This window comes from Solea solea, chromosome 6, assembly GCF_958295425.1.
Source record: "Solea solea chromosome 6, fSolSol10.1, whole genome shotgun sequence".
Taxonomy (NCBI): Eukaryota; Metazoa; Chordata; class Actinopteri; order Pleuronectiformes; family Soleidae; genus Solea; species Solea solea.
In genome coordinates, this window is record NC_081139.1 from 9895518 (window position 1) to 9917221 (window position 21704).

General features: G+C 40.7%; 1 protein-coding gene across 2 annotated transcripts in view; it reads left to right on the forward strand.

The window, feature by feature from the left end:
• Positions 1 to 21704, forward strand: part of igsf21a (immunoglobin superfamily, member 21a) — a 143292-nt gene that overhangs the window by 62798 nt on the left and 58790 nt on the right. For both annotated transcript variants that reach the window (XM_058632798.1, XM_058632799.1), the window contains one exon: positions 17203 to 17324. In XM_058632798.1, coding sequence (XP_058488781.1) covers positions 17203 to 17324 — 122 coding nt within the window. The remainder of the gene's footprint in view (positions 1 to 17202; positions 17325 to 21704) is intronic.

Here is a 21704-nt window from a genome sequence, read left to right on the forward strand (position 1 = left end):
AATTTCTTATTTGCGGGCAGACTGCAAACCATGGAAAAAGTTATATTTTTGCATAACCCTGTACAGAATCATTTTTTTATTTTATTTTAACAGTTTATAACCCTCGTTGAATCTTTTAAACCCTAACCCAAATCACAAGCTATGAATTACTGAGATGAGCAGCAGGAGCAGAGTTCATTGCGTATCCCACAGCACCACACAGTTAAAGTAAAAGGTTTGCCATACTGTGTACGATCAGTGCATTGGGTGCTTTACTGATCTGCAGCATCTCATGCGTGACTGTGTTTGACAGAGGGAGCATGTCTGCTGTAGACCTGCAGTTGCCAGCTCGATGTTTGCATTTAAAAAACAGTTATACATCAGCCCAAGTACTTAACTATTATGCCAAGAATCCACAGCATTAAGCTGTGCATCTTCTTGTCCTTCACAATAAAAGAATGTATTCCGTCAACACAAACACTAGAGGCTTTTTACTTTCAAACAAGGACAGAAAGTGTGTGTGACAATCACATTTTGCACTGAGGAAATTGTGGCGACCAGCGAGGCTCACGTGCAGCTCAAGCACCAAGTGTGGCCCTGGTGTACATGTCATATATACCGAGTCTCCTTGGCATTAAAGGATACTTTTTTTCTTTTTCTTTTTTACAAGATTGCTATTCACTGCACCAATCAACTGTAAAATACAGTCCCGGTAAATGCCACTACACCCTCTGAGCCTTGATTTTCTTTAAGGGAGTAAGAAGCTTTCGGATGTTGCCAACTGATGCATTTTATGATATTAATGAACTTGTCAGAGTGGATGATGCGCACAGAAGAAACAGCCACTCATTGCCTCCAGCACTTTGTTTTCTGCAACACTCAGTATACATTGGTGACAACAAAAAGGTACATACGTCAGTCAGTCAGTCATCATCTACCGCTTTATCCTCCACCAGAGGGTCGCGGGGGGTGCTGTGCCAATCTCAGCTACTTGGGCGATAGGCGGGGTACACCCTGGACAGTTCGCCAGTCTATCGCAGGGCCACACACAGCTAGAGACAAACAACCATTCACTCTCACACTCACTCCTATGGTCAATTTAGAGTGTCCAATTTACCTAATCCCCACATTGCATGTTTTTGGACTGTGGGAGGAAGCCGGAGAACCCGGAGAGAACCCACGCACACACGGGGAGAACATGCAAACTCCATGCAGAAAGGGTCTCAAACCCGGGTCTTCTCGCTGCAATGCGAGAGTGCTAACCACTACATACGTATTAAAGAAAAAAAAAACATCTGTTATAACAACAATTGTGTCATTCATAATTAGTTTTCTGTGTCACAACAAACACACAAAAAAAGTTAGCTTTCAAGACATTGGGCCATTGTCACGGTTTAGAAGTAATAGCAGCAAAGTGAAGACTTACTTTCTTTTAAATTTCACAGGTATTGCCTTGGAAATGTGCTTAAAGTTTTCGAGTTTTCTTTCACTTTTGGTCTTTCTCGTAATCATGGAGAAAGCTGTGCTACTGGACTGCAATTTTAGGCCTGCGTCTCAGCTGGGATTTTCTAATGTGTGTAAACCGTTTTCCACACTGAAGTAAGTAGCCGGGCAGCATCATGGAAAATAAAGTACTTCATTTCCCCTATATCCTCATCCCCTACCCCCACCTCCAAAAGCCAGCCAAATATGTTAAGCTCATTTGAATTTGTTTAATCATGGCACTAATTTGTTTACAAAAAAGCTCACTCTTGTTGACCAAGTCACAGCAGATTGAGCACCACCAGAAGTGCAAAGCGCAAATAAATTCATGGCCAAAAAACGGCAGGAAGTAAAAATTTTATCGTGAGGAATCAATTAATATGTCGTTGTCGTGTGCAGTCATTTTATCTGACAACATCCACTGATCAGCATGGCACCTGTGATTGCCTTTAGATATTTCAACCTCAATGAAATAATCTACCAGGAGGCTCATGTTATGTTTATGAAAGACGCTTCAGAGGAATCTGAGAAAAAGCCACTGCAGGAGCGTTCTCAATTAAAAACGGAATGTCCTAGTCATGTTTGATGCAGCTCTGATTTAGTCGTCCTGACGTGTACACTCGAGCAGCAAATCACTCACAGACAGGCTCCTATAGATGGCTGACTCTGTGGATCTGGCCTCCGAATTACTTTCCATGCGACAAGACAACATGCAGAGCAAATATAAAGACGACTGAATAGTTTAACTGCATTTGCAACCGATGTTTCACTGTATGTCTCTTGTTTGTGCGGACTGCAAACCATGGAAAATGTTGTATTTTTATAGACTGTACCAAATCACATATTTTGGTGGATTGTTTGACATGAATCATATGAACTTTTCTGAATTCTGAAGTGTTTGAGGCAAAACTGTGGACATTCTTATGTTGTGATGCAATGAGTAAAAAAAATATGAAAAAAAAAACAATATATATGGCCTGTTTCCACTGGCTCGCCTCAGCATGGCACGGTTAAATTGCATTTCCACTAGCATATTACCTGTTACTGGGTACTTTTTTTAGTACCTGCTCTTCCAGCCGCTGATTGGTCAGAGTGCCGTCACAGGAAGTGACGTCCGGCACAAGAATCAAGCCGAACAATAACCAAACTGTAGATCAGTTCAGAGAACAGAGATCAGAGAACATTGGTATATAAATAAGTAATGTCACTTTGGTTGAGTGACGTGAGCTCATCTGTGTTTTGAAGAAACACATGATGGCAACACATTGTGCAGTATTTCATTTCATAAGATGTGAATTGGTCGTCGTTCATCCACAATGTGAGCTGTGACAAAAAACATGTGCCTCAACCTTGTTTGAACATAGGACGAGTATATCACATCACTCTTTTTTTTTAACCAAATAAATAGATCATTTTGATTTAAAATGACCGGACAACTTGATTCACATGCAGTGGAGTGTCCTGCCAGAGCGTATCGGGTTCTTAAAATGTCTTGTTGTTTACTGGTTCAATTACACCGTTCAAATGGGCACATAAAAGGCAGGGATACATAAAAACAGTTAGAATTTATAGCATTAGATAAATCTGTCGCCCTCTTTCTTTATGTACCTTTTGAAAGCTGTTAAGACATCTCTGAGGCAAGTAGTCCCCGCCCCCCCACACACACACCACTGTCAGACGCATGCACTGGATAGCTCAAACAAACTCACTGATAAATTGAGTTCGGAATTGTGACACAGTGAATTGTAAAGCAGCTGTGACGCATTAATAGAGCGCTCTGACGCCAGCAGTCCATTGCATACGTTTCTGCGCAACACGTTTTAAAAGAAAGAACATATTTACGATAATCCGTCAACGTGACTCAAACCCTGTAAGTCTCGTTGCTTTGTAAGTGATTGAAACATACTGTATGTGCACTGTTGCATTCTCACAGTCCATATGTGCCAGTGGAACCCTGCACGTCATGAATGAAGCCATCCTGCTCAGTGAAGGTGGTCCACTGTGTGGGCATTTTCACACACTGATGTCCTGCAGCTCTCTCTTGGCCTGTAGCTCGTTTCAAATGTGCGCATCAAACCCTGTGTGTGGCTATAGGGAAAAAATAGAGTGGCTCCATTATAGAAAGTCACTGTGTATGGGGAAATTTATATTCCTCGCTTTCATAGCCTAGCAACAAACCAACACATTTCTCTTTCTGCTGACAAAGGTCAGAAATGTGTAATGTCAGAAAAAGGCATGCCGTGAAAGTCTTCCCTTCCCTTTTTGTTTTTGTTTTTTTTTCCCTGACAGATAGATATCAACATATGTCAGTGCTGTCAGCAAACAGCACATTCTTCTCACTAACTCTACGAAATAAAAGAATGTCATCCAAGTCGAAATGGCCTTCATAAATCAGAATTTTTGCTTATTTTACTTACAGGTGACTGTACAGTGTAATTCAAGGTGACTTTATGACGCAGTTACCTCACCTCCATTAACTGAATGTCAGATGTAGGACCCCGGCCTCTAAGCCATCAGTGACGTGAGAGAATACTTTACCTATGTGCATTTTATAGGTCTCTGCCATAGCAGCCTCTCTCAATACGGTAACAATGGGCATTTTCTTCATGCCCATGACAGCTCGTGCTTGCAGCGAACTCCAAGCGACGTGCACAACACAAGGAAACAAACTAATGAGAGAAGATTTGCGGAAGGGGGAGAGAGAAAGGAAGATGAAAGGGGTTCTCTCCTGCGCCCAGCTCCCTCTTTGTTATGTTATTATTGTCTGCTGCTTCATTAGCCTGCGCTGCTTCATCACACAACCCTGACAACCCTCAGCCCTCACCAGATGACCAGAACCTTATACCGTGCTTGATTTCGCTTTTGTCCATAGATGATAACCAGTTCTCACTGGTACCAGGACTCTTTAGCCCTTAGTGTAGAAAAGCTGTGGTTTCTGTTTATATTGTAACAAGCAAGAATGCCTCACTGTGCTCACGCTTCTTTGTTTTGTTTCGCTTTTTAAACCAAGCTTCTTGGTGCTAATTGGAAACCATTGCCTTTGTTGACTCTAAAGACCAGTTCCTTTTCACACTATTAAATGCCTCTTCTTGGAAGGCAGCAAATACACAAAGTCGACGGGTTTGTACTCTACCTTACAAAGTGTTTCGTACTTTGCGGCAGAACCATGATATATCATTAGACCAGCTCATGGCTCCTTGTGTGGACAATGTGCCTGGGAAGAAAGGGACAGAGAAGAAACGGCAGCTTGTCTGCCAAGTCTGGTTTGATTACTTGCAACTGGACAGATGCCTCACACACACACCAAGGATAATGCAAGGCAATGACATAAGGTTTTGGCACCCAGCGGCATCATTTCTTATACACTTATCATCCAATGAGCATTCGTGAGCCTGATCGCTGCTCGAGGTGGGTATGGCCACCTGGTTTGATAGGAAGTCAGCCATTTCAATCCTTATTCGAGTGTTTCACTGATGTTGCCATGAAACATAAGCCAGAGTAGATAAGAAAACCCGACCTTCCTGCAGGCTCAAGCAAACAAATTTAAAAATGAGGCAGAATGATTAAAGTATATTTTTATATATATATAGAGGGATGAAGGGCCACATGGGGGAGTAGTGGCTAACACTGTTGCCTTACGGCAAAAAAGACCTGGAGTGTGTGTGGGTTTTCTTTGCGTACTCTGTCCAAAAACATGCAGAGGTTATTGGACACTCTCAGTTGACCTTTAGGTGCAAATAAATGGTTGTTCGTCTCTTGTGTTGGCCCTGCGATGGACTGATGACCTGTAACAGGTTGGACCGTACAGCCCCGCAAACCCTCATGTAGAGGATAAGCCATCAAGCATCATGAAGGGACGAATATGATATAATGTGATAGCTATTTGATAACTATGTGATAACTATTTTTTATCCTCATCTCTGGTTATATAGGTGTGATACAAATGGAGATATTGTGATATTTATGTATCATGAGTTCCTCGGAATTCAAAAAAGATTAATAGATTAGAGCCGTAGGGTTTGTATGCCTGGAAAAGGCAGCAGTGGCAGGCTGCACTGTCAAAGAAAAATGCAACCGATACACTCCACTCCTTCTCATCAGCCCACTTGTCAAAGCGCTACCTCCAAAACACTGGAAGTCATTGTCTTTAGTGGAACTAAAAAGGAATTGAGATTTTTGGCTGCACTTCGTTATGACTCACTTGCTGACTTCTGGCTGTTGTCTGAGCTTCAGTGGTGAAAGTGAAACAACACGAGGAGGGTACATGCTGGTTGGCAGGTCAGTTAGTGGCAGACAGGTACGCCAGAAAATCATTCCACGGTGATTGAAGAACGTGATTGGTTTGGCTTGGCTTCATTTAATGACGGCTCTCAGGATGGGACGAGCATTTATGGACTAATTACCAACCTACTAACTCCTTATGTTACGTCAAGATTATACTTGCACTAATAATAATAATTTGTTTCTTTCTCTCTCCAGCAGAGGATTAGAAACTTCGCCCTCAGTGAAATTATTAATCAGACTCGTATCCTCTGTAGCCTCTCCTCACCAGGTAAATGTGGAACAGGTGTGATTCTTCAGAAAGCAAACTCTTATCACTTTGGAGATATATCATGTCAACATTCTCACAGGGGGAAACATGTATTTTATAATTATTGCTGCTAATGACATTTTGATGTGAGCAATACATCTTAATCTAACTTCTGAAGCTTGAGAGAGGTTTGTCTCAGACGGAAAGTAGATGCAAGTTTGTATGTTATTGTGAAATTATAGGTGTTTGTGTATAGAATGACTTTGTTGACATATAGCATGGATTCATTGCACTCCGGCATCTAATTGGCTCCTGTGTGATGGTCCTGCTAAGAGACCCATAATAGTTCATTTTCTGTCCCACTCTTCCATTTGACCTTTGGTTTACATCAGTCATGATTGGAATTATTTTCCCCTAAAATGTTGTAATGACAATGTTAGTCTTCAGTTTTATTGTGGGCTTCTTCAATAATAATAATAATACGAATGTGTTGCTATATTGAGGGCGCTGCTGTGCAGGGGAGGATTATAAACTTTTATAAGTTTTCCTGTGTCAAAAATGTTAAGAATAAATTCAACTTTGTCCCCAATGAAATGTCCACCGTTTTCATTTGATGAAAATTGAACACAATTTCCTCTGTAGACACTTTATGTAGTGTAGGTGTGTGTCTGATGCTGCGCCTCCTCTGTTTCCGCTCGGCGGGGCACAGCTGAGATAGCCCTGCGTCTGCAGTGTTGTGGACTGGTGAACTGCTGCGTGTGCATGCGCGTGTACAGCGCTCACTTTAGTGTCGGCAGTGGGGCCTGAAGTTCAGGGCCCCAGAGTGCTTCTCATTGGCTGATTTGAAGCAAGGGCGGGCACCGCTCAGGTCTCGCTATTGTGTGTGGTGGCTTTGTATACTGGGTGTGCGCCGTTTAACCCCATGAGTCGTGCATTGTGTTTTTATTGTTGTCACGTTGTTGTTTCGATCTTGAGTATTTGATATTGTGAGATTTTGCACAGTGCTATTTGGTGCTGCTATTGATATGATAACATATGTCATCAGATTGGCATTGTTTGTGTGATGGCATTATTCAGCTGCAATTTTGTGTCAGAGGTGCTGTGGTCCCCTCTCTCACTTGCTACTATGTTTTTGTTGTGAGGGTATGAGAGTAATATGTGGTATTTCTGGATTGCATGATAAGATTTTCCTGCCTGGCCCCACCAGAATTTCCAGACCACTCGTCCCCATATTTAAAGATGAAATGTCTATGATTCTTGGGACAAAAGGTTTTGGAATTGTTAAAGTGTCACAGCAAACACTTAAAGTTGTTGTTGGAAACATCACAAAGCAAATTGAGTCTCTGAAGGCCGTCCATTTTGTTGTTTGGCACCTGTTAAGACACTCAAAACAAAAAGATAGTAGCAGAAAATAAGATTATTCATGTTGAATAAAAGTGAAGAAGAAAGGCATTTCATATTCAATTAGAATTTATTTTTCCCTCAGTACAACTGTCACCCTGGAAAGAAGCATTAGGACTAAATAATAACCATCTGCTCCCTCAGTTCAGCTCATGCACGTCCTAGTAAATGTGGTTTAAAGGTCCATGCAATATTCAGGATTAGAGTTGGTTACTTAAACATGAAATGAGCCCTATGGCACAGAAAAATATTTATTTTTGTACTCTCTGGATTTACTATGTAATAATCAGATTTCACCACTGAAACAAATGAGAACATGTAGTATGTAAAACACAGTTTAACAACATTTGTGTAATGCTTACAGGTGACAGTGCTGACATTAATTGCATGTACGGTTCTAGTGATTTCTCCTTTCTTACGCTGTGATGACGGGGAATTCTTTGTCATGATTAACTAACTCAATTTACAAAGAAAGCAAAAAAAAAAAAAAACAGCGTTCTCGTTGTGTGTTCATGACCTGCTTTTTGACCTTCTTTTTGATTTATGCCTTGAACAACCACCTCCTCCTCGTATATCCATCAAGCAGCACATGCAGATGGCTCCAGTAATCTGGAGGATAAGAAATAAAAACAGGGGTGGAAGAAAACTGTGAAGCTGCAAAGATATGCAGACTTGTTATGTCCACTGTGGCTCTGATGTCTTTTTATGACCATCTGTTTTCCAATGTGAGTGCCCTTGTAAGCAAAAAACAATCTGTGATATAAAGAAAAGAAAATTGAGGTCTGATTGACAGAAGTGCAGTATTGTTAGACAGGTGAATGTACGAGTTTTTGTTCCACCACGTCCTCCATCGGTACATTTAATTGTGAAGGCCTTGCTTGTTCATGGTGGAGTTCATGGTGTCTGTTTGACAAAAAAAAAAAACAGTTCAGAGCATCCTCAAGGTGGTTAAATGGTTGAGATCAAGCTCCTGAAATAATCGAGCTCTATCCTTTTTTCTGTCTACTTCCGTAATGGGGTGTACCCAGATATTAACTTTCCTTAAAATGAGGACCTGCTCTGCTAAATGTTGACTCTGACTGAATCGTGACTGTAGAAGAATAAACCAAATGGCATAGCAAGCAGCCACTAGTTTTAGATTCAATAAAAACATTATGCATTCTACAGTCAGTATGTCCAGAAGGTACTTTACAGCCGAAGAAAGCAATGTCTTACAACATATATACGACACAATTTGCTCATCTTTCTACGTTTCTTTTTATCTTGTTTCACAATCACGTGTAAAGGTTTTCACTTGCTTTTGCAAGGACACTTTCTATTCATATTACATTCCTCTCCTCTGCAGCTTTTCGTCATTGCTCCAGTAGTTGCTTAGGCTCTGACAGAAGGCTGGCTATCTGAATAAAGACACTGTCATCATGAAGGTGTGAACACAAAGTCACTTAGAGCACATTGATCAAACAGATTAAGGACAAGTGCTCACAGTGATGTTGTTCCCTCAGTGCTGCATCGCATTACCTGCCCGTCCTTGATGGAACTCGGTGACATGCTATTTAAGTCACTGCATTTATATAATGTACTACTAATTGCTATATGTACTCTTCTCTTGTATGTCTCCCTTTAAATATTTCAATAATTAGAGGCTTTATTTATTGCCAGGTGAAATTTAATTTTATGTGTGCTGTGTTTGAAAAGATCTCTTGTCCATAAATATGAATAGTAAATAACAATATGGGACTGGAAATGCATCTTCTCACTTTATCAGCATGGGGGAAATGTTCTGTGTTGGAGCTTGTGTGTGGGTTTGTGTAGTCCTCTTTAGCTGTGCAGTGGTTTGTATCTGTGGCACTTAAAAATGTTAACATTTACAGAAAGCTGCCCAGAACATCCAATGATCTGTTGTTGGCTGATCAGCCTCAGTGAGCAATTTGGTTAGAAGGAATTTGACCATGGACAGCTCAGTAGTAATTGTCGAGGTGGATGAGTTAGTTCTTGCCCTTATTTTCCTACCCTCTACAAGTGCTCTCCCTGTCCCATGTGCACTTTTTTCCCCCAGAATTGTTTTTCCTTTTGAGCATTTCATGTATTTATCGTAACTATTTAACACCGAGTGCACAGTATAACAACAGTCTCCAACAAGTCTGACCTGCTTTGATCTTCACCTCCTCAGTGTCGGACTGCAAACATCCTGTCTCACTCAGAGTGACAGGCACAATAACCGCCTCTGGATGGCCTTGTATCAGATAGCTTCAGATAACATGCTTGCATAACGCTTAACTGCCTGAATTTATCCCCTGGCTGTGCCTGACCCTCACCCCGCTACCTCTAAATGCAGCTGGTCTCTTCCTGTCAGTGGCACACTTTCCATGAAGCCTAGTTCTTATCCATGTATGTAATCTAGTCATTTCATCAGCAGCCAATCACAACCTGTTTGTGCTCTGTTACATCGGATTCAAAATGCCCGACAGCAGAGCAGGGGCATGTGACTACCGGCCAGAGGGAGAACAAAATCTGCTGTAATGACACTTGAGCATGCATGAGCTTAGAAACAATGGTACTGATTGAAAACTTGTCGGACTAAAGACCCTCACAATGACACACATAGACCTCTAATTGGCAAACCCTTGCCACTGAATATAAAAATGCTATATTAACAGATTTGTGTTAACATTAGTTGGGTGTATAATAACAATACATTCCAGTTTTACAGGATCTAAATAGAGTAAATATAAATAATAATGATCATAGAACTGTTTGCTCCTCCACAGACTAAATGAGCCACACAGACCGCATAGGCTGAACTAAGCTATTCAATTGATTTAAAGCCTGGTTTAAACCTTTAGGTTTTTTGTCATTTTGTCATTGTTGGCCAGTAACATTAGTCTCTGGTGTGTAACGAATTGTAAGAGGTTGGACTGGGAAGGATCCACTCTTTGGCTCTTGTGTTGCTTAGGGGTGGAAGGACTGCATTTGGAGGAGCCTTTGTAATCGGACAGTCTAGTTGCAGTGCAGTGACGCAATCAGCCTTCAAATGCAGTCTCTGGAGCAGACAGCCTCTGAATTGGGACATGTACATCTTGTCTCTAAAATAATTAGTTCGTCCCGACACAGCCAAATCTTGAAGCAGTTCTTCTTTAAAGGAACTAGTAAAAGAGAACCCGTACCCATTCCCTTGCTTTTCTTATCCAAACAATGTCAACGTCAGCACTGCATACAATGGTGCCCTAAGTGTGTCACCAGCCAAGTTTGAAGCCTATAAAAAGATTTTGACAGATATGTGAAGTAAAGTGTGTAATTTACTACCATGGTTGCCGCAGTAACCCTCACACAGATCAAAGGTGGGTGAGGGTAGTGTTTGTCTCCAGTCTTTTCTCCCTGTAAGACAGGATGGAAGTGGCTAATTTATCAATATATTTTGTCCTATTTCTACCGATATCGCTTGCGACACTTCACACTTGCCGAGTTTGAATCCTGTCAAGCAAATCGTTGGACAGTTGTGCCATGAACAGACATTCTATGAATTAATTGAGAGATTGTTAGACATTCTTTTAATGCAAATTCAGCGTCCATTTGTATGAACATGGCATAGCGTAATGAGCCAATTAGGGCATTGCAGGTTATGTATATGTTTACTTTATTAGTTATGTATCAGCCTGTGTTAGCCACAGCTCCCCACAGAGATTGATGAAAGACAGAGCGGGAGGAGGGGAGCTTGTCGTTTGAAGCAGTCTGTCACTCGGCAGCCAGTCCTGGAGCACAGCATGCACAACTGTTAATGCACTGGTTAAGAGGAAGAGCCACTAATGCTGCACGCTGAATTTGGTTACTGAATCAAGATCATTACACTGCACATCCACAGATGTAGCCATCAGCTTTGGACCTCCTTAATCTGCAGGAATACCACATGAACACTCTCGGCCTTACCCCAGTTACACTTGGCAGCTTCAAGTGCTGCAGACTAATAAAGTTAATACATGATGCTCTTTTATTCTGCTGCATTGTATTTTGTTTCGGTTTATTACTTTTTAACACTTTTGCAACCCTTTTTTTTTTTTTTTTGCATTGTCACCTCATTGTGTTATTATTGTACTTCAGCACTCCCTGACCACACATAAGCTACAACATAGATCAGTTATTAAAGGAAATAGCTTGTAGTGACTTTGTATTTAAGAAAATATGTTGCAGTAGCCAATGTTTGAGTTATTTTTGTCTATAAATTTGTCATAATTTCATCTATGTATATGTATTTTAGAAACATGATACTGTCAATAGAATAAGAATGCAATGCATCATTTGGTTTTAAATACCAAATGATACAGAAAATACATTTTATTTCACAAACTTTTCTACACCATAGAAAGAAAGCAACTATAAGACGATCATGTCTCCCAGTGCTTCTGTCCAGTATAAAAAAATAAAACCTTATATAATCAAATAATCAAATTAAGCTATTTCGCATGGACATGAAAAAGAGTGCAAGGCTGGTGTCTGACAATGCTCCAATCGTCTCTTTTCATTTAATGAGGGACTGAATGGGAATTGATCCCATTAAGTCCTTATTTGAAAGCATTACTGCTGTCCACCATATGGGGTGAAAGAATTATGGATTTAAGTAAAGAAAAAAAGAAAAGCAAGTAAAATATGAAATAGATTTTTCTTTTATCGAAAGACATTATAATCTACCTATAATACACCATGGGAAAGTTTCAGTTCAATTTCTCAACCCATCTTTGCATAACATTTAACCGTGTGAGGTCCTTGATAGCTTTGTACACGGACATTAGACTGCCTGCAAAAATGACATGCATTTTATATTCCATCACTCATCCTAATTAGCTTGAAAATATAATAAAGAAGACTGCTGTGGAGATTTGCTGACTACTACCTGAAGTTACGCGGCAGGATTCAGAACTCAATATTGGTCTGCAGTGTGTTAGCTGAATTTCCTCCAGTGGCTGCTGATGCAGCTGCAGCCTATAAATAGTTCCAGACAGGCAGCGGGGGGAAGGCTTTGGTTATCCCCTAAAAACCCAGTCCTAATATGACCACAATGTCATGAAAGAGTTAGCTGGTTGGCCAGGGAAGATACAGGGCAGCCTCCATCTTTTGGCATCACCACATAGACACACAACCAAGCACCTACAGACTCACCTAATACCTGTCAGGGACTTTTCCTTTGACTGCTGGACATGTCTTCAGCCAATATCTACTATCTGCCTTGATGCAGACAAGGGCATGGTAGCTGGCTCTCTTTTTATATCTCCAAATGGCTGAGTGTTGCAAAGATTTTATGCCTCCGTGCTGCATATGCATCACATGGCCTGAATTCAACAAGGCAGTTGTACCAAAGCTTTGCTGTCCCAATGGTGCTTCTCTGCAATCAAAGCATATTCATCTTGCTCTTGCACTCCCTCATGTACAGCAATTTTGGCACAGTTTGGTTCTCTTTTATCCCTCCCACTCCATCCATTCCCACTATTCTATTCCTTCTCTAGTCAATCATTCATACCACAAACAGGTCTCCAGGGAAAGAGAGACAGCCACTGGTGTGCATAATCTTTTAGATTTATTGCACAAAGGTTTACAGGTCAGTCTTAATTAAGAGGTGAACTCATTAAGGGAGGATAGATAAAGAGCGGGCACCACAGAGATGATGTGTCTGAGGCAGAAATGTCTTTATGGTTTCAAGACAATCAGAAATCTGACCCGCTTCACCCACCACCTTTTACCTTTTATTAATCTATTTTTTTATATATATATATATATATATATATATATATATATATATATGTACGACTGCAATTATATTCCTATCACAATAATATCAAGATTGGATACAATTCACCACTTAGTAAATTACTTAGAAATACTGAGGATGATGATGTGATTGTCATAGGCATTGATAAAGTGGCTGTGGATCAGGAGTGTTCCACTAACCAGAAGCTTGGTGGTTTGATCCCCGGGACCTCCAGTCTGCTTCTGTAGGGGTCCTTGAGCAAGACAATGATCCAGCTGTGCCAGCAGTGTGTGAATTATTTATATAAATGCACTGCATTGATGTGCAGGGGTATGAATGGCAATACTCTGGTGTAAAGCACTTTGAGTGTCAACACTATTGAAAAGTGGGATAATACAGACCACCATGTCATATATAGCTATGCATCTAAATCAACGTATTATTGTTGTGCTGCTTTTCCTCTGCACTTTCTTGGTTACATTTAATTTCTTCATCTTCTTCTTTCGGCTTTTCCCTTTAGGGGTCACCCCAGCGGGTCATTTACCTCCGTCTTGTCCTATGCGTTGTGGGCTTTTTTGTTACACCAAATGTCCTCATTACAACATCCATAAACTTTATCTGTGGTCTACCTATTTTTCTCCTGCCCAACAGCTCCATCTTCAACATTTTTGTCCAATATAATAACTATCCCTCCTCTGCATGTGACCAACCCATCTCAACCTTGACTTTCTTGCTTTATTTCCAACCGTTCAACCTGACCTGTCCCTCGAATATGCTCATTTTGAATCCTCTCCATCCTGGTCACTCCCAATGAAAATCTCAGCATCTTCAGCTCTGTCACTTCCAGCTCAAGCCGTATATCATAGCGGGTCTCACTACCATCTCGTCTGCACCCACTCCACCCTGCCTGCAATCTCCTCTTCAGCTCTCTTGTGCACTGTCCATTGCTTTGAATGATTGATCCCAGGTATTTAAACTCATCCACTTTTACTACCTCTACTCCTTGTATCTTCATCGTACGACCTGTTTCACTGTCATTCACACACAGGTATTCCGTCTTACTCCTACTCACCTGCATACCTTCTCTTCCACCTGTCTCCTTACTCTCATTACAGATTACAATATCATCAGCAAATAGTATAGTCCAAGGAGACTCTTGCCTGACCTTATCAACCTGTCCATCACCATTGCAAACAAGAAGGGGCTCAGAGCTGATCCCTGATGTAACCCCACCTTCACCTTGAACCCATATGTCACTCCACTGTCTCACTGTCCTCATACATGTCCTGTGCAACCCTCACATACTTATCTGCCATTCCCGACTTTCTCTTACAATTCGGCCGTTCCTCTCTTGGCACCCAATCATAAGCTTTCTCTAGATCCACAAAGACACACTGGACCTCCTTCTGGCCTCTATTATTCTCCATCAGCACTCTCAAAGCAAACAGTGCATCTGAGGTACTCGTTCTTGGCATAAACCCATAATGATGCGTCACTACTTTCCTTAACTGGGCTTCAACAACTCTTTCCCACATCTTCATGGTGTGGCTGATCAACTTTATTTTTTTTAATTAATTATTAATTACTACAGTTCTGCACATCACCCTTGTTTGTGAAGATTGGCACACTACACTTCTCCATTCTCACTCTCTAAGATTGTGTTAAACTGTCTCCTGGACACCTCCATACCTCCACAGGTGTGTCACCTGGACCAACTGCCTTCCCACACTTCATCCTCTTCATAGCTGCCCTCACTCCCTCCTTACTAATCCTCTGCACCTCCTGAAGCAGTATCAACCCTCCAGCTGTCCTCCTCTCTCTCATTTTCCTCGTTAATCAGCTCCTCAAAATACTTCTTCCATCTTCTCAACACACTCTGTCCACTTGTTGGAACTGTTCCATCTTTGTCCTGAATCTCTCTTATCTGCTGTACACCTTTTTTCTGTCTCTCTGTCTAGCCAATTGATAGACATCCTTCTCTCCTTTGTTATTCTCCAGCATTTCATACACCTCACTATACGTCCTTTCCTTTGCCTTTGCCACCTCTTTCTTTGCTGCACACCTACAATCCCAGTACTACTGCCCACTTTCTTCATCCCCCTGGCTGTCCCACTTTTTCTTTGCCATCCTCCTCCTTTGGATACTTTCCTGTATTTTCTCATTCCACCACCAAGTTTGTTTGTCTTATTTCCTCTGTCCAGAGGATACACCAAACACCTTCTTGGCTGTATCCCTCACCATGTTAGCTGTGAGCCTGTTGCAACTCCTTCCTGAACTCTGCACAACATTCTTCCTTTTTCAGCTTCCACCATTTAATCCTTGGCTTTGCCTTCACTCGCGTCCTCTTCATGGAAGAAGATTTCGTATACCGACATTAAAAGTTATATATACTGAAAACCACTGCAGTATTATTGGTTGAGCTTTTCAAAGAAACTTTTCGAAGCACTCAGTGGGAAAGTCATTTGCTTTAGTCACATTAAGCTCACAAACTCATTAAGGAGGTTGGTCCTAGAGACAGTTGGTGTTGTAGACCTAACCAGAACTTGCCCCTTTTATCCATTTTTCATTTCATTGTATTCTATCTTTACGCTTTTTCCACAAATTGTATTTGTTTTTTGAAAGTATACACATAATTTATGTAAAATGCTGAAGTGAGTTATTGTTGGGAACAGAGTAAATATGTTACTCTAGTGTACAATAACATTAGGTCGTTCACAGTCACTGTTGCCGAAGGGTTGAACATGTCAGTGGCTTTGGCTGCTTCAGGTCACTCGAGGGTTGGTTTGTTCAGTGTGTGCTTGTCAACACGTGTGCAAGAACATTTGCATGCATCCTTCAATTTTGGTTGTCCTGTTGCAAAACCACAGCCTTTGCAATTTCTTTCTTTCTGAGTATATTTGTCTAATGTGGTTTTCTGTGGTGTCTTTAAAGACTAGTACAGCTCCAAAAAAGCACAGTATATTGCAAAATGTAAATGTAAAACAGCTTTTTTGACTTGCTAAAACCAACAAGTGAGGAAATAATGACACGATTATAAACATTTGTATGATATTTTGTTGGCTGACTTGAATAGTTTACACAGTGCAATTGACAGACAGAACCATTCCAATTGTATTGGCAGTGTGGGTGCATAGTTTGTCTTTATGAATAATTGCTTCATATTTTATTTTCGTGCAGTGCATAGGAATAGGCATGAAACATTAGATTATCTGCGTGATTATAAAAAGTCCATCAGTTACTGGGACTATTCATAATATAATAAAAGACACAAAACACATGTTTTATTGATAATCACATTTTTACAAACACATGTTTTTACTCCAACTTCTACCTAATGTGTATATCACTGTGTGTATTGGTATTGCACCATTTTCTGTGAATAACATACAAATTCAGAATGAATTGTGAATTGCTTTGATATTGTTTATCACTGTTTGTCACTGAAGGGATAGGATTGGATAAGAAAGATAGAATCTTCACTGGAAAATGAGAGAGGGGAATACCTGGCCTAACAACAATTTCCTTCTTCAAAGCAGCATTAGCGGCTCTATTAAAGTCCTGTCACCATTTTATTTCTCTATGGCTGTGTATGGCTTCTGAGGAGAGAAGATATCACAGTCATTCAAATGCTAAGTGACTTTAACTCTGCTGTGAATATGAGGAAGGAAAGAAAATTCCATCATGTGCTATGCCCAGAAAAAAAGATGAGACCAGTCTTTTGAACATCCTCACACTCTACACCTCCAGTGTCTCATCTCAAGCCATTACTGACGTAGAAAGTGCTTGACACATGCAAGACACAGTTCTTTGTCGGTCTTCATTAAATCGGAACCATGTGCACGGAAACATACTGGCAGCTGTCTTAAGAGACTGATTTGCTGATGTTCATGATTTTAACATGTTTTGTGATCATGGTTTTTTTTGCTGCATGAGCAATTAACTCTTTGTTGCTGCAATGAGTTAATTACAAGCAGTTTACATGTAGAGGAATCTCAGGGGCTGACGGGTATAAACCTGTCCCATGTGTCATTAGAGGAATCATCCGTTAAGTCTCTCTCCTTTTGCTTCACAGGTCACTGATGGAGGCACCATCAAGCAGAAAATCTTCACCTATGATGCCATGTTTAATACCAATTACTCTCACATGGAGGATTACCGCAGACGTGAAGACCTTGTATATCAATCCACTGTCAGGTGAGCCTCAAAATAACTCAACTTTGATTTAAAACAAGGGGCTGAATTTTACAGTCTTTGCAAAGTGAAGCAGCGAAGCACATTTCACGCTCAGTGCCCATGTTGTGTAGGTAGCAATTGCACTTGCGCTCATCAGTGCACCCATGGGTGTGTTGTTCTTAAAATGAGGTGTGGTCAGGCATATTGTTGAAGCCCATTGCCATCTTGAGGCAGCAGAGAGCCATTGGCACAGTATTTTCATGCTAATTTAAGCAACTGCATTAGATTTGCCTACATAGTCAGACTCACAATGAAAATACCCTGTGCTTGTGAATCAGGCAGAGACGCATTTCAGGGCACAGGTGCTTCTGGCTTTTAAATGGAATGACAAAATAAATTCTGATTTCATGCCCAAAAACACAAATAATTCCCAAACTAAATACAACCCATTTGCACCTTCATTAAGCGCTGTATAGTCCAACTAGTTGGACATGTGCTTGCTTCATTCATGTAACGTTGACAGCTTTAAGGAGTGTGTGTCGTTTTGTAGCACTGGTGGTGTAAAACTGTGAACTCACAGTTTAATCAATCAATTAGGGCTGAACAATTAATCAGATTTTTGCCGAAATAGCAATAAGGCTTACTGCAATTTTCAAATTGCAGGAGGCGCAATATTTCTTAATATTACCAAAATGTGTGTGTCAAATATTGTCCTGACATATACACATCATATTCTCCAGACTGAAGAAAACATCTTTGTTTCTCACAAATATCACACAGTAATCATTTTAAATATGTTAGTCCATTATAAAAACGACCATTCCCTCTGATATCACAAATCATATCACGTAATCGCAATTAGACGTTTATTCCAAATAGTTCAGCCCTACTCTTGACGCTTTCACAGTAAATGCACCGAGATGCCCTCTTCGTCAGTGCTACAACTTCTGTTATCAGACCAAGCCAGACTGGGTGAAAGGGTCACCACATGAATACATCAGGACATGAGGCAGTGGCAAACTTAAATCAGCAACTCTGCTCAGGATAATAACTCCAGTGTTAAAGATGTAGCTAACATCTGGCTGTGCTCGGTCTCATTACAGCTGCAGTAGTGCATTTATCCCAGGTAGTGCCACCGCATTATCATTGCGGTGAACATGCAGTGGATGCATACACAGCTCCACAGGTTTTACTTTTTTACTGAGAGAGAGAAATGCTAGTAAAAGGGGGGGGGGGGGGGGGAGTCATCTGGCTCTGGTTGGCTTGATTACACGTTTATGACTCCCTGGGGACTGTCTTCCTTTACCCCAGGCTCCAACAATATGGCTGGCAGCTGCCTGCCCCTTTTCCTCATCTCTTGCGCCTTGTGCTTTGGCGCTCCTCCTACTGCAGATATCCCTCTGTGAATGTTCAGCAACACAAAGAAAATGCTGGCCACACATTGCAAATAGGACTTTGTTTAAAACAAAAATGCTTTGAACGCTTTGAATCTGATCGTTAATATCAGTCTTTAATCATTTTGGTTCATTAAATCTATGTCCTGCTGTTTTTCTCTAATTCGGCTCATGCACATCCCAGCCACTTTTTATGTTCTCCTCCACATTTTTCTGTCAATCTCTGTCTTTTCTCATGTGTGATGTTTGTTGCCCTGCTGAGATTAATTTATCCGGACAATGCTGCTGTCCCTTTGGGAGAATAAGTGTCACCACAATGAAATGGTATGCACCGTAACATGCTCACAGACATGAATAGAAAAACAAACCCCCCCCCCATGCCTGGAAATCCACATGAACACACATGTTCACTCAGAGTGGGAGTGAGAGAAAACTAATTCATTCCGGAGGGAGGGAAAGGTTTAAAATAAACAGGTGTATGTTACCTGCACTAACCTGCACCCAGATCTGTAGATGAATGCTCAACACGTGACTCCTGCCACAAGTCTCACCATTTTTTAGTCAAGGAAAAAAAAAATCCCTTTGACTATTTGCAATCCCACTATAATGGTATAACAACAGCTCAGCACTATAAAGAAATGCAAATAGCTAAAATTGTGCTCAATGTAATCTCCCGTTTCCACCTGAGAATGCTCAATCTTCTTACAAAGGCTTAGCAGTCTGACAAATCCATTTGTACAACCTCAACATTATCTTTTATAAACTCGTAGCATTTTGCAGAAAACCATTTTTTTTTTTTTTACTTTTTTACCTTTTTTACTTTTGTAGAACACACTCTTTCCCTGCAATATTGATTGTGATGCTGTAAAGGATTCACAATAACAGAGGTGATTTTTCTTAACACGTGTCATCTTCCAATTATTAGACAGTTTCAGAAGTGACACTGATGGAATTGCTGAGTATTATCTGATTTTGACAGCTATTGCTCGTACTCTTTCAAAGAATGGTAGCAGCTGTTACTTACGCTGTATTCATGTGCCAGTGAGATTAATCTTGTAAGATGAATGACAGATCTCACATGTGGCTGATGACACTTGAAGTTTGAAGGACCCCCAGTTGTCAAGCTCAAAGTATTGGAATGGAAGTCTGCATTTCCTCCCTTCAAAAAGATTTAGTTTGTAAACAAAAGTAGCACAACACAGTTTTAAACTTTTCCTGACAAACAATATATTATATTCATATTATAAGTTTGTCAAGGTTGTTGGGACATAATGTTGACACTGGTGAGTCCTACCTCTCGCACGATGTCAGGTGGGACTGCATTATGTATATATATATATATATATATATATATATATATATATATATATATATATATGTGTGTATATATATATATATGTATTTTACAATGTAGTGGCTGAGAGGAAGAAGGGGAGAGAGAGAGAGAGAGAGAGAGAGAGAAGGGAGCTGGAGCGAAACCAGCTCTGTGTTTGTGTTCAGTATTTCATTAAACTGCCAAAGAAAACGTGAAAATGTGTTTTTTGAACAGGAACTTTAATATCTGAGTGTTAATATTCTGTACAAACACTGATGAACAGCAGTGTTCATGGATGTCGCTCCTCTGAGCATGTGTGTGTGTGTGGCTGTGGATTAGGAGGAGAGGACAGAGCAGACTCAGACATGCTGTAGGTGCGACCAAAGCCGGTGAACAAACAGTGACGTTCACAGACTTTGGTCCTAATTTAAACGAGTAGACCGGTATGTGTGTAACTGTGTGTAACAGCTCCTACAGTGGACACGCCCCCCCCAGGGTCTCAGAGCAGAGAATGTTGCTGAATTTGACTTGATTTGAAACCTATTTTTTTAATGTTTTTATCATTCAAATCTAGCTGGGTGGTTGGTATCACTGGGGTGACAAAGTCACTGAACAGGGATTATTATATTAATTATGTTACCACCCAGCTCCACCTGCCTGTAACGTACAGGAAGTGCTTGATTTCCACACCAAATGATTCCAATTGGTTTTTGTGTGCTATTATTATTAATTGTGTTAATGACATAATATAAACTACTATCTGATGTAATATACACATATTTTGTATTCTTAACGTGGTGAGTCAAAGGCTTCTGTGACTTGGACACATTGCACAGCACTGACAGCGCTGCAGAGATGTTTCCTCTTTTGACTGAGCCTCATGCTTCCAACCTATCATAGCTGTTTTACACTGATGATGTGTCAGTGCCTAATCTAGAAATGGTTTTACACCATTTCACCGTGGGAAAAAAAAATGTCAGGTGCTGCTGCCAAAAAGCTGGCATCAGCGTAGCTTCATAAAAATGCTGAAGTTGGAACTACTCACATCAGTGACTTTGGAAGCAGCTAAACTGCAGGAAATTCTCTCCAAGGTAAAAGGTAAATGGTCTGTATTTATATAGTGCTTCTAGTTTTGATGACCAGTCAAAGCTGCTTTACACTACAGTTTTGCCATTCACCCATTCACTTATACTTTCAGCATCTATGTGCAGCACAGTTTCTATCACTTATCTTTCACACCCATTCACACACTGCCGACACAGCCGGGTGAAGTGTGTTTCCCAAGGACACTTCGGCATGTAGACTAATGGAGCTGGGAATCGAACCCACAACCTTTATTATGCTTAAATGTTTGTCCCTAAGTCAAAATTCAAACTCTTTATGGCAGTGTTTTTCATCAATCATGCATATGCATATCAGTACATATGAATTTGAATATTTCCAAACAGCATGGATGATGGTTAGATCATTTGTTGGCAACACAAAAAAATGGAGGTGTGAACATAACAGTGTAATTGTTGTCAAAACACGGAGCCTGTACCTAAAATATGGGTTGCTACATTCACGTGTATTGGAGGTGACAAAGAGCAGAAAGCTGTACATTGCAAATTATGCTGCAGACTAAATCTAATCCACAGATGAGAGTGGTGCAGTCAAAAAAAGAGGTAAAAAAACTCCCAGGCTCAGACATTG